Raw genomic sequence first — 13,810 nt, 5'->3', positions numbered from 1 at the left:
GAAGCAGCTCAGGACATTCTGTTGTGTGACTTTACAGTCTGGCATTCAATGCTTTCCATTTAATCTTACCATCTCTGCCTGTTCCAGCCTCCCTGGCCCCATGTGAGATGTGCAGTCTATCAGTCTGGCACACAGGTGAGATGTTGTCAGGACACTCAAAACCATTTTAGCCATCGAAAGACAGGGAAGTGCAAAATTCCAGCTAAACTATGATTTCACGTTTGGGGAATGAACTTGGTTACCTCATGAGTAGGCGGCTCATTCTGTAGTTCTTCACATTTTCAGTTGTCTTTAATATAGTTTAATATAGTTAGTGTATTTATATTTTATTCTTTATTTTACCAGGTAGGCTAGATTGAGAATGCATTTTCATTTGAGGCACCAACCTGGGAAAATATACAACAAAAATACCCATATACACATGATGAAATCATGGACATCAGGGATAAAATTGTAGACCTGCACAAGGCTGGGATGGGCTACAGGACAATAGGCAAGCAACTTGGTAAGAAGGCAACAACTGTTGGCGCAATTATTAGAAAATGGAAGAAGCTCAAGATGACGGTCAGTCTCCCTCGGTCTGGGGCTCCATGCAAGATCTCACCTTGTGGGGCATCAATGATCATGAGGAAGGTAAAAGATTAGCCCAGAACTACAAGGCAGGACCTGGTCAATGACCTGAAGAGAGCGTATGATCTCTGTAATTGCAAACGAAGTTTCTGTACCGAATATTAAGTTCTGCTTTTCTGATGTATCAAATACTTATGTCATGCAATAAAATCCAAATTAATTACTTAAAAATAATAATATGTGATTTTCTGGATTTTTGTTTTAGATTCCGTCCCTCACAGTTGAAGAGTACCTATGATAAAAATTACAGACTTCTACAAGCTTTGTACATGGGAAAACCTGCAAAATCAGCAGTGTATCAAATACTTGTTCTCCCCACTGTATAAGCAATTGAACACATTCAAAATGGGACATAAATGCGGAAACCCTGCAATTTCAGTAACTTTGCAAGGCATACCTATAAGTTACATTGACTGTTTATTCAGGAATGCAAATATTAAGATTAAAAAAGATGACATTTACAGATCATCAGAAGGACAATTATATTCCACACAAACACATACACATTATATTAATGCTCTTGAAGCTTCATAATATGCACAATATTAATAGCAAAGCAACATTTAACCAAGGACCAAGCTCACAGAGAGAAGCACAAAGCAGTTTAAGACAAAATTATCCATCAGGTTTGCGCTCAACTACTAAGCTGTGCTTTTCACACAGTGAATTCTGTGGTTGAATAGAAAAAGCTGCAAATGGAGAAATTGACATCATGGTTTAGTGAAGTGATTATGAGTAAGCTGGAATACTGAGAGAAGAAAGGCCTTCTCTGTTTGGATGCAAAAACTCTGCTCAGTGAGCACAGCTGCCTGGGACTCACACGAACATGTTCTCTCCCAAGCACTGTGCTCTTCGCTTGTTTCTTTTCCGCATCCAGACAGAGAGATTGATTGATACAGAAAGAGAGTTATTTCACAACCGTACTGGACACTTAATAGAAATGCTATTTCAACATATAATGAAAAAAATTATAAACACAACACTTTTGTTTTTGGCCCCATTTATCATGAACTGAACTCAAAGACTTTCTCTATGTACACAAAAGGCCTATTTCTTTCAAATATTGTTCACAAATCTGTCTAAATCTGTTTTAGTGAGCAATTCTCCTTTGCTAAGATAATCCATCCACCTCACAAGTGTGGCATATCAAGAGGCTGATTAGACAGCATGATTATTGCACAGATGTGCCTTAGGCTGGCCACAATAAAAGGCCACTCTAAAATGTGCAGTTTCACTGTATTGGGGGGTCCGGGGGAGTCTGAAAACCAGTCAGTATCTGGTGTGACCACCATTTGCCTCACGCAGTGCCACACATCTCCTTCGCATAGAGTTGATCAGGTTGTTGATTGTGATTAAACGAATATCAAACGCAATGGAAACATATGCCTGTCGGACATTATGGCGTGGGTCTTGACAAGTGAAAAATGAGCTACCTGAATCTAGTCAGGGAAGCTAGTGGATACAGGGACAATTGGATAAAGCTGTGTCTATCAAATACATTAAATATTCAAACATAATTCCTCCTAAACATGTCTGTTTCTTTTTGTGGCAGGAATGATAGTCTGTTTTTCCTGTGCATGAATGGCAAATAAATGACAAACTGCAAATCACTACCTGTGCTGAAACCACACAGAACAAGGAGCAATGAGCTGAGCAGATCCGGAACATAGGTCAACCGGTTCAACAGAAATGGATGGGGCTCGTCGTTGTTTTATTATTGTTAGTTTTAATTATGTCTAGTTCACCCGGCACCTGATGATGTGAGACCTGTCCACTATACAAGCCATTCACTAGAGGACTTCTCGCTCTAAATTAGATCTTTGTCAGCAGGGGAAACCCATCAGTAGAGGTGTAGTATGTGTGTGATTCTGAGAGGAAAGAAAGTCTGACTCAGCAAAACTGGCATGGGAAACAGTGGGGCCTTACCAAGACTAACACACACTGAGGCATGTTTCACCAGGGGGAATCAAAGGGGTTACAACAACAAACACTATTACTCCTGGCACTAAAAAAGACTGCACAAAGCTTTGTGTACTCCAAAGATTCTATGTCCTCTCATAGGAACATGTTTACAGCAGCCTAACGGACAGAGCTTTTGCTCAAGTTTCATCGGCACAAACTATTTCTGGCTATGATTTGACTGACATGTTTAAGGCACATTCTACTGTTGCTCAGATGGTCAAAATTATAGAAATGGGATTGCCTTCAGTATATTTTATGCAAATGTGTTTATAATAAAATGTCTGTTTATACACAGGGCAAAGTCAGATGTATTTCAAGCTAAAGTACTTTTATTTTTATAAAATACTTATTTCTTCTTATCAACACTGGAAATGATATAAAAATAAATAAACAGAATGAATGGATGAACACCTTTAACAGTACAAATGAAACACTCAACTTAAAATAATTTCAAACAAATGTATTTTTGTTATGGCAGGTAGAAACCATCAAAAAGGTGAAGGTAGAGAAGCAGTACATACAATTGTAAATGATTATGGTCCAAAGAAATGCAGCATATATTTGTTTAGTGTATTGGAGAAAATCCATTTATAAAGTAAATGAGTAAGTACTATACAATTTTGAATGTAACAAAACAACTTGAAAGAGTAAGACTGTTGTGTTATTGAATGAAATGCAACCAGTAAGTATAATTAATGCTAACAGTTATTTTTTCTACTTAAAGTTGGAGACTTGTGCTTGATCCTTCAGAGGATTTATAAATGCTTAACATCCAGTTACACATTTTTGGCACCGTTACCAAACTAATCATACACAAGGAATTTCCTGAATACTTTATATAAAACACACACAACACTCTTCAAGTTCAACTGAGGCCTTTTCTTTGGTAGTTATTTCACTGGCAAACATTTGGATTTAAGGAATGAAATATTTGTAAGCTTTTGGAAAGTAAAAATATACAGGCCAGGTGTTTGTGGAAGATCAAATGCCATGTCCAATGCAATGTAGAACATCCTCATCTTAGCACAACATACGGACACGAAAATGCAGCACCTCAATCTGTCAGACTTCTTGAGAAAATCTCTTCTCTAGGCTGGAATTAAAACTGTGGGTGTCCAAGTGTATATAGTTCTACAACACAATACTCATACTCTCTACTCAAAACACTCACTAATATATTGTTAACAATACAGTCAATTTTCTGTGCTTGTATGTCATACGTTCATGGGCACCACTTTGATGCCGTGGGCATTGATGTATGTAAGGAAAACCTGGGCCCGCCTCTCAATGACATCAATTAGCTTCTCAATGCCCCGCCTACCTCCCTGGCTCTCCCAATACAGCTTGTCGAGGAATAGTGACTGGAGGAGCCTCTCCCTCAGTCTCTGGCTCTTCAACACCTTCACTGCCTGCTCTGGGAACCTGGGGAAAGAGGAGCTGAGTTACGCGGTAGTGGATGGTAACCCTTTATTGGTTGGTAATAGTTCATTGTGGAAAGTTTACTTTATGTTGGATAGTTGGTAACTCTTTAAAGTAGAACGTTGGTGACACTATAGCGGATAATTTGTAGCACTTTGTGTTGGATAATTAGTAACACTTATCAAGTAGGTAGTTGGTAAGGCTTTAGAGTGGACGGTTGTCCTGCTTATACCAGTTTCCAACAAACGACATAAGCATATTATAGCAGAAATGAACTTTTGATTTATCGTTAAATGTTTTTATGGGGGTTGTGCTTTGTCATATTTTGGTTGCTACTGCTTCAACTGGTCTGAACTAGTCTTTCATTTGATTAGGTCTACAGTATATTAATACAGAACTAGTCATTCATTTGATTAGGTCTACAGTATGTTAATACAGAACTAGTCATTCATTTGATTAGGTCTACAGTATGTTAATATAGAACTAGTCATTCACTTGATTAGGTCTGCAGTATATTAATACAGAACTAGTCATTAATTTGATTACGTCTACAGTAAATTAATATAGAACTAGTCATTCATTTGATTAGGTCTTCAGTAAATGAATACAGAACTAGTCATTCATTTGATTAGGTCTACAGTATGTTAATACAGAACTAGTCATTCACTTGATTAGGTCTGCAGTATATTAATATAGAACTAGTCAATCATTTGATTAGGTCTACAGTTTATTAATATACACTGAACAAAATTATAAACGCAACACTTTTGTTTTTGGCCCCATTTATCATGAGCTGAATTAAGACTTTCAGTATGTACACAAAAGGCCTATTTCTCTCAAATATTGTTCACAAATCTGTCTAAATCTGTGTTAGTGAGCACTCCTCCTTGCCGAGATAATCCATCCACCTCACAGGTGTGGCATTTCAAGATGCTGATTAGACAGCATGATTATTGCACAGGTGTGCCTTAGGCTGGCCACAATAAAAGGCCACTCTAAAATGTGCAGTTTCATCACACAGCACAATGCCAAAGATGTCACAAGTTTTGAGGGAGCATGATGGCATTTAATTTGGAAGAGAAACTTGAAGTAAAGTGACTTGGTGCCCATCAGCCACGGGATATTTTCATCACTCAAACTGCTGGTAAAAGTGAAGAAAAAGTGGTTAACGGTTAGCATACAAAAGAAGGCACTCTTCTGTTTTCCATGTCTGTTATTTGTTGGAGATGGTACTTGGTCGAGGACAGGTTACAAAGATTTGAAACATCTTTCTGAGAAGATTGCAAAAAATTTGAAAAGCGGGAGTCATCTGGACAATGCTGTGAAATTGGGCTTACTTGGAAGGGTAAATGTCACAGCCCAAGTTGACAGTGCATACAGGCGCTCCATTGAGCAGCATAACAAACAGGTGGAGGAAAACAGGTACGTTCTCAGTCGGATCATAACATGTATTAAACTGTGTGGAAAATGTGAAACCGCATTGCGGGGGCACGACGAGTCGGTGGACTCCCTGAATCCTGGAATATTCAGATGCATTTTCGAGACTGTGTGAGGCTGATGTCTACTGTAAATCACAAATGGTGGTTGTGTTTCAATACATGTTGCCTGACAATACAGTGACAGAGAGGTTTTTGGAGTTTGTGGAAGTCAAAGATAAAACTGGAATCTGCCTCTCTAATAGCATCAAGGATGTGCTGGAACCACTGAAGCTGGGAGAAAAGCTGATCGCTCAGACTTATGATGGTGTGGCTGTAATGAGTGGAAACACCTGAGGGGTACAGACGCTAATGAAAGAGACTTACCCACATGCCCAGTTTGTTCACTGCTATGCTCACCAGCTGAACATGACCTTGCAGCAACTTTGTTCAGCAAGGATGAGCATCCTGAAGGTGTTTTTTGCAGATTTAGCTGCTTTTGTCACCTTTTTCTCTGGCGCTCCAAAACGTGTTGCGGCACTTGCTGAGGCAACAAGGCCACCCGCTGCATGATGGAACTTTAAAAGTAGAACTGTCAATGAAGTTTGGGAAAACCGCGCTGCGCTGCTCCTGTGTATGGAGGACATACACACACAACCAGGATGAGATGAGGCCACCATAAGTGAGGCATACGGCCTGTCAAAAAACTCAGGGGCCGAGCCTTTCTGCAACTGCTGGATTTTTTTTTCTTCCTTATGCCAGAAGTTTATGTTTTATACAACACTCTGCAAAAACGGAGCATCGATGCATCTGGGATTAGCAGTGCCCTCACCCGTTTCAAGGAGAATGTCCAGAATATGCAGAAGCAAACTGATGAATGGGCTGCCACCTTTCACGATGGAACAGACGAGCCAGGCCGACGAGTAACCAACACAGCGCCAGGGATGAAGGAGGCATGCGTCATCTCCCAGGTGGAGCAAAGGTTTTCACAAAGTGACCACCTGATCGCTGCCAATCTGGTTGACAGCTCTCTCTTCCCACAATTTGTCCTGTCATTCCCTACATCTGAGCTTGACTTTTCGGTGAAACTATGTCCTCTAGGAAACGAGGAAAAGTTGAAGTCTGAGCTGACCACTCTGTACCGCCATACTGAGCTTCACACTGGTAAGACAGCCATGTCTCTGTTAAGATCCATCCATGAGAACAACCTAGAGGAGGCTTTTGCTGAGAAAATTATAATAACAACACCTATGATGACATCCGAGTCAGAGAGGAACTTTTCCACCTTGAAGAGGGTAAAAACCTTCACTCACAATACCATGGGACAGCCACGACTCAACGCATTGGCCATGTTGTCCATCGAAAGCCAGCTGATTCAGCAGCTACATGAGTTAATTCCCAAAGCCATCGAAAGGTTTGCCGAGAGGAAGAACCACCGTGCCACCTTTCTCTTCAAGTGAGCCCTCAGCCTTGGTGAGTGAAAGCATATTTTATCATCCTGCCTTTGTGGTGTCGGTCCGTGCATTGGTCATATTTTTGTGCTGGATCGATTGATATAGATGGTGATGAGTGTCAGTGTGCTTAACTATTAAGGTTGTTGTCATAGAATGGATCTGTATCCCTAAAATGTTGTCTTTCCGCTTTGTTGTGGCCTTCAGTGGTGCTGAGCTCATTGCTGTTTGCATATGGCCCTGTAGGCACATTGGTTCTGAGCTTGGTGGCATTCCTAATTTAGGTTTGTAAATGTGACAGTGGTAATTTTACATGTGTGTGAGACAGAAGGAGAGCAATTACACAAGAAGGTCTCTCTCTCTCTCTCTCTCTCTCTCTCCAGTATGTGTACTACAACACCTGCTACAAGCCGCTCTGTCGTTAAAAGTGTTTTGTGGAGCCAAGCTGTTGGGTCTACAGTATATTAATATAGAACTTTAGAACTTGGCAGATGATTGAAGAATATGTAGCAAGAAAAATATGATAAACCAAACATTTATTATTAAAACATGTCAATATAAAGAAAATCATGTAACTCCAACTAATTTGCTTGTGTGGTTGTTTGTATACTGAGGTATATTGGAAAAATGAACTCCGATAAAAGACATCTCATCCCATTGCGCCATACATTATTTGCGAGGTTGGTGTTTGTTCCTTACATAACAGTCTGTAATCAAAGGTATACCTAGTGTATCTCGTGACAGTCTTTGGCTGTTGAAGTGAAATCCAGTGGATGGGCCTCAGCTTTGATGACTATCACAACAGCCATGCAAGATAAAAGGTGAAAACTGTCAGCACCAGACCAAAGCCTCCCTATGCGGTCCTTTGTAGTTGTCTGGTCCACTGATTTATTATTGATCACAAGATGTTAGGCAGAGAATGTCTCTGGTATAGGACGGTGCTTTATTAAATAACACATACAGTACTGTAGCTTCCACTAAGAACTAGGAGCTGAATCAACTGCAAATTATATCTAAGTTGTGCATCAGTTGCTGATTAAAGGGTGTGACGTAAAATGCAGTTCACTAAAAGTCCAGTACAGTGTAGTTAAGTATTCCTCTAAGATGAGACAGTTCTAGGTTTAGCAAAAGCACAGCTAATTATACATTAATTTGGATATTTACTTACTCTTTGATTCCCTCCAGTAGTTTGTAGTCCAGGTTGTCCTCGCCACGGTCAAAAAATCCCTTGTTGTCAGTGAATACTAAGTGCCTGGGGTCATGAACCCTCCGAATGATGTTGGCCAGCTCCACACTGTCCTTGTCACCACACTCCTGGTGGTGGCCCCGCTCGACACAGACATCCTCCTGACGAGGCCTGAACCCACAGCAGTTCCGGTCCAGCCGGGTGTATATCTGAACAGGAGAACAAATGACCTTCATGTGATGTCGCAGGCCAGCTATCTCAAGTCAAAGTTGTCCTAGCTTGGACAATCTTCCTTTTTGAAATGCTACAGTTGTTTATTTGAAAGGGATCGCCGGTATGTAATTAGACAATACCTGCAACAGAAAATCAAACAGGGACAGTTTGCTCCACTCATAATGGTGTACGCTGGAGCAGCCCGAGTGAGGCTTTGGTGTTACGTTCTTGTGCCAGCACCTCTGTTTGAGGGAGTTCTGGTACTCCCCCCACGTCATCTTCACAGTTGATCGGCTCTCTGCATTGTCCCCTGGTGAAAGAAAACCCTCCCAAAGCAACACCGGACAGGGCTGTCCATCTGTAGCATGAGGTAAGAATGTCAATGTAACAGACCGGACATGGAACACATCTTTGTTAGCCTTTGGTGCTAAAACCTGCACTTATTCCCATGAGCTAATGAGAACCTTCACATCTCAAACAATGGTAATCACACAGACCTACTTCAAGTAATCATCACTGCTCCTGGTCCTCTGCTTAGCATCAAGTTACCATCCTCTCCAAAACGTTGCAACCGTTTGAGCTTTACAAAATATACTAATTGTATAGCCCCATAGGCGACATTTCAAGTGATCTGTAGAGGGAGCTTACTCTTTCGAGTAGCCTGTATATTTTAATAAAATTTCCAAATTAGACGTTTATTTTGATTTTGTACCGATTTGTTGGCATAATCTGCTTGTTATGTGAGCCGACATTAAGGCAGTTGGGATGTTAAGAAACGCGCGCAAAGTTTTCACAATGGGGGCTTCGTTTCAATTGCTCAGGGTTCTATGACAAACAGGGTTGTGTAGCTTCGACCGCAACAGAAGGAAAGCTATTACTAGTTTACCTTCAGTTGCAAAACGTAAGTAGATATTTCTCGTAATTTTCATTAAAATAATTTAAAGGTCAGACGGCTCTTTCAGGCGAATGGAGCGGAAAGAGCCGGCTGACCAAAAATACTCTGCCCATAGTAGCTAGTCCCGAATCTCGTGCATGTTTGGTGACGTTCTTGGCTAGGACGGCGGAAGAAAGAATGTCAGCTGATGCCCTAACATGGCCTGTTCAAGACAGAGTAAGATCAATTTTGAAAATTATGACTAAATCATATGATAATGACTTGAAATGGAACTTGGGCAGGATTTAATTACCTGCCTCCAGTATATTATGACATTGCTTTATTATCTGGTATAATCTGGTTTCCAGAAAATTCGCTGTGCGCAACAGTCCGGGGAACGAGGTTGTCAGCAACATTTCATGTCAAGTGCCTTAAAATAATCCAAGGATACCGAACAAAACGCATGCATTTTAATTGGACTTGATGCTGATATGTTCATATTCAAAATGAAGGTCAATCAGTCGTTATAAATTGGGCCTACCTTGTACAAACGGAAACGTCCTGCTAACCGCTGGCACGCTCCGATTCAGTCCCAGGACCCTATCCAAATGGAAAGCGAAAACCTCGCTCGTGTCCAAGGGACTTTTGATTACTCCACATCGTCCTCGACATAATTTATTGTCATTGATGTTATCTTTGTCAGAGAGGAACAACGACCCATTTATTGTGCTTTCAAACAGCAGGAAGGGGTTAGAATCTTTTTGGGAAACCTCATGAATGCGCGTAACTTTACCATCAGCAAGAAAGAGCATGGCGCTGATGTCCTCTTTGCTGAACCACGGCGGTGCCGTCTCACTGTATATTCGGATAGCACTGGCGTGAGGTTCTGTTTCCATTTTTACTTTAGATCTTACATTATGTGTTGCATTATTTATGGTATTAATTTGTTTCCAATATATTTTGAGTCCATTCGTGCGCTTTAGGTTCCAATCCTCCCTCTCCAATGTCTCAATTTTCTTTTGCGTAAACCCCTCATTTGGTTTGATTCTCTTGGCTTTGCGCCTTAGTTTTGGTCTCACTGTACCTCTTAAAATTGCAGGTTTAACGCGCCTTGGTTTCATTGTTATGTACATGACATTGGACCGAGTCGGAACCAACGAGGTTTGGTCTAATAAAGATTCGCCCGTGGCTCCGGTTGGTAAGTCGGCAGTTTCGGAGGGTTCAGCAACATCGAACCTCAGAGTGTATAGTCCACGACTGCGTTTGTACTGATGTATAGCAAATCTTCTATTCTGGTTCGGCCACGAATGTCCAACTTGGGAAACAACGAAAAACAAATACACACAACATGCCCCAAAAAATAGTATAATCCTTTTCGACGGGGAATATCTGCGAAATGATTTGGATATCCTCAGAAAAAAAAAACTCAACCAAAAAAAGAGAGATTTTTTTATGTCCCCGGTATGTGTACAAGTCTCCATTAGAACTTATCCTCCGACATGATTATCCGTTAGTCTTTGCGCTGAGCTCTGGATAAGAACGGCGGCGGCGCATGGCTAACTTCCAATACTTATTTTCTACAGGATTTCAGACAAAAGCTATGTCTAAAATCAGGACGCAAAATAGGGAGGTTGTGGTTATCCCTGAGGTCAGTGTCAAGGCAAGAGAAGAAGGGGTGGCCTTTTGCTATAGAGAATGAATCGGGACAACTTCAACACAACGGATGACCTGAAGAATTATAAGGATTTAACCTTCTCTGACATACATTTATGTCCGAAGAGACTCATATTTGTCTCTAGAAAAATCTTATGACACACTTTATTCAGAATAGACAGGAAATAATATAATAATGCTATATTCATGTTTTACATGGTTAGTGATTTGAAGGTTTTCCACGATCATCCCTCAAGCGACATCTACTGGTGTAGTTTTGCTGTACAGTTTGGGTGTATAAAAGTAAGGTTATTGAGTTTAGAGTTAGGGTTAGGTGTTAGGTTAGGAGTAAGGAATAGGGAATATAGATATATAAAGACAAATGTGTGCATGTGTTTGGGGAAAAATGTATTGAACCTGTTGTGATGTAGGACTAAACATTGAAAAAAAGACACAAAGGAAAAGTTAACATTCTTCCTGGGATGTTTTATGAATAGAGCTTGTCAAAACAGGAAACAGTCAACCGCAGCACCCACTGCCAGGAAGTGTTATGTGTTTCTGACCTGATTGTATTGATTTACATTTTGTAGGCCTACTGTAAGCTAGCTCTGGGCAACAATCTCTTTGACCATGCATGATTTCCTGTAGTCAGGTGTTTCCATGTGTTAAAAGGCAGGTGGTTATCTTGTTGCCACAATAATAATACATATGGTGACTGGGGTGCATTGAGGTCAGTTTAATGTGTTTCAAAGCTGATAGATTTACCCATGAATAAACATTTAAAACATATGTATGATAAAAATAAATAAAAATAAGTGTTACATATACTTAACACTTGTAAATGCTTGTACATTTTCTGCCCTCTTTTATTTGCACTTCTGGTTAGATGCTAACTGCTGTGCCATAAGGCGAAAAACATGCATGCAAAGTGCTTTGAACACACACCTGACCTGGAGGGAGTACAAACTCACTGACAATTTTGTTTACCTGGTAACTAACATGGCACACTCTCTCTAACAACTATTGTTGCTGGTGATAGAATAGTTATTTTGGTGGCAGTGTGAGTTTCTATTTGATTCCCAAGGTCTGTATTATTGAGCTGAAATAACTAAGAAGAACATGACGATTCTCACAGGTTTTCACTGTGAAAACTGACGCAAATCTGGCATCAAGTCTTCATCCAAATAAACCCCCTGTCATTTAAAAACAGCATAAAAGCTGTTTCAGGTGGGGCAGGCACAGGGGAGGGGAACTACGCAGACCCACATGACCGTCTGAACTGGAACACTCACCGCAGTGATGTACTTCAAGGACAGCGGCCGTGATGACGGCATCCCACAACGCAGCGCCATACCAAGTATTCGGTACAGCACTGTTTTACTGTTATTGGACTTGGCAAGGATGTAAATACTGAAGTCATTGTTATCTGCAGGTCTGCCTTTTCCAAGCCACCCATTATGCTTTCTATCTTTCTGATAATATAGGACACAACCTTGAGTTGCCTCACTTGTCAACTCCCTCCCTGCTACTGCTGAGTTTGTACTGAAGATACATAGCTATCTCTAATGCTGCATTTGTACCCAACTGACACCAATGAATTGGCTGGATACAACTGGGAAATATTCCCTTGGGATGCTCTCCAGCTGGTATCAGTAGTGAGAAAGCAGTTGCTTGACTCTGTTATCCCCTCTCTTCCCACCTGGTGACCTGTGCCGTCACCTACAAGGAAATTCCCTTGGGAGTCGCATTCTTGACTTTAAAACCTGTTACGGTTTTTATCCTATGATAAATGTACACGTTTAATGGGCACGGTCAATCAGCGTTCCTCAAGGAGTTCAAAGCATAGGAATGCATCCAACGGGTTTTTATGACCCAGTGTTTTTATCAGGCGCTGTTTTTGTTGTTCCTTGAGATCGTTGGCTGCACTCATTTCATCAGGGAACGCAATCACAGCGATTTAGATGCTACAGTGATTCCCCTAAGCTATTCTTGTTTTCCTCACATTAGCTGAAATGGAGTGAACTGTTTAGCAGCCAAGAAATGAAAAAAGGAATGTGCTCGCCACAGTCCAGGTAAAAAGGAAGCATGCACGTTTTCCGTTAATAATACAAGCTGGTCTGGCTCCAGTGTTCTCATGGACAGTCTGAACCTCAGAAAACTACGGCTGCTTTAAGAAGGTGAACTCACATGGCAATGAGGATTTGGATTCTAGGTCAGTGTTATTGAGCAAAGAGAAAACCCTTGGTTTGACTAATAATGAAAATCCGAATCAGATTTTATTCAGCTGGTACATTTACATTTTCATCATTTAGCTGACACCCTTATGCAGAGCGACAGAGAAGTGAGTGTATGTATATCCAACCAGGTTTCCAACCCATGGGAATTTAACCCGTAACCCCAGCTCTACAAACAGGGCTACACGGGACCACCTATGTAGAGCTACCATAAACCACTTACTCCTTATTCAGTTTCATTATTGATCAGTTGAACTTAGAGCTCTATCATATGCTGGGACTAAAGTAGGCCTATGCAGTATTATAACAAGTGTACTGATGACATTTGACTTGATTTGGCACTGAACCTGCAGACACTCAGGACATGGACACTTTCTGGTTAAGTTAGTTATTATGGTAAGTTAGTTGTTAGTTATTATGTTAAGTTAGTTATTATGTTAAGTTAGTTATATGTATGTCTTGGTATTTTTCATGCATAGAAACTCATTTCCTATTTTTTGTTCATTTTACAGTCTTTGCAGGCCTGTTGTATGAGGCATTCCTTGCTGTAATCTTTTACATCAACAGTAAAGATAAAGATTAAAGGTAGTCTGTGTGTGCATGTTATATGGAGCCTCTATATTGTAGGCGGTGCTAGTTTGGAGGTTCCAACAGACAGTAGTCAGTCACATAAAACCTAGTAGAAAATGTTTTGTGGTGTAGGCAGGGCCATATCTAGTGCGTTATGGCCCTGCCTGCACCATAAAACAGTGAATCTCTTATCTTGGGAACCC

General features: G+C 40.7%; 1 protein-coding gene across 3 annotated transcripts; it reads right to left on the bottom strand.

The window, feature by feature from the left end:
• Positions 1-1,915: 1,915 nt before the first annotated feature.
• gask1b (golgi associated kinase 1B) lies at positions 1,916-10,820 on the bottom strand. 3 transcript variants are annotated; one of them, XM_010899922.3, is made up of 4 exons: positions 9,692-10,820; positions 8,417-8,634; positions 8,046-8,272; positions 1,916-4,014 (listed from the first exon to the last, which is right to left on the bottom strand). In XM_010899922.3, exons 1-4 carry the CDS (start codon positions 10,629-10,631, stop codon positions 3,807-3,809), a joined length of 1,593 nt encoding a protein of 530 aa, XP_010898224.1. In that variant the 5' UTR covers positions 10,632-10,820; the 3' UTR covers positions 1,916-3,806. The 3 variants fall into 3 exon arrangements, with proteins under 3 accessions (XP_010898224.1, XP_019901240.1, XP_012988999.1); XM_020045681.2 differs by lacking the exon at positions 9,692-10,820 and adding an exon at positions 8,774-9,677; XM_013133545.3 differs by lacking the exon at positions 9,692-10,820 and adding an exon at positions 8,778-9,677.
• Positions 10,821-13,810: the final 2,990 nt, after the last annotated feature.

Source organism: Esox lucius, chromosome 4 (assembly GCF_011004845.1).
Source record: "Esox lucius isolate fEsoLuc1 chromosome 4, fEsoLuc1.pri, whole genome shotgun sequence".
Lineage (NCBI taxonomy): Eukaryota > Metazoa > Chordata > Actinopteri > Esociformes > Esocidae > Esox > Esox lucius.
The sequence above is the reverse complement of the archived record's forward strand: the minus strand, read 5'-3'. Positions and strand labels throughout refer to the sequence as shown.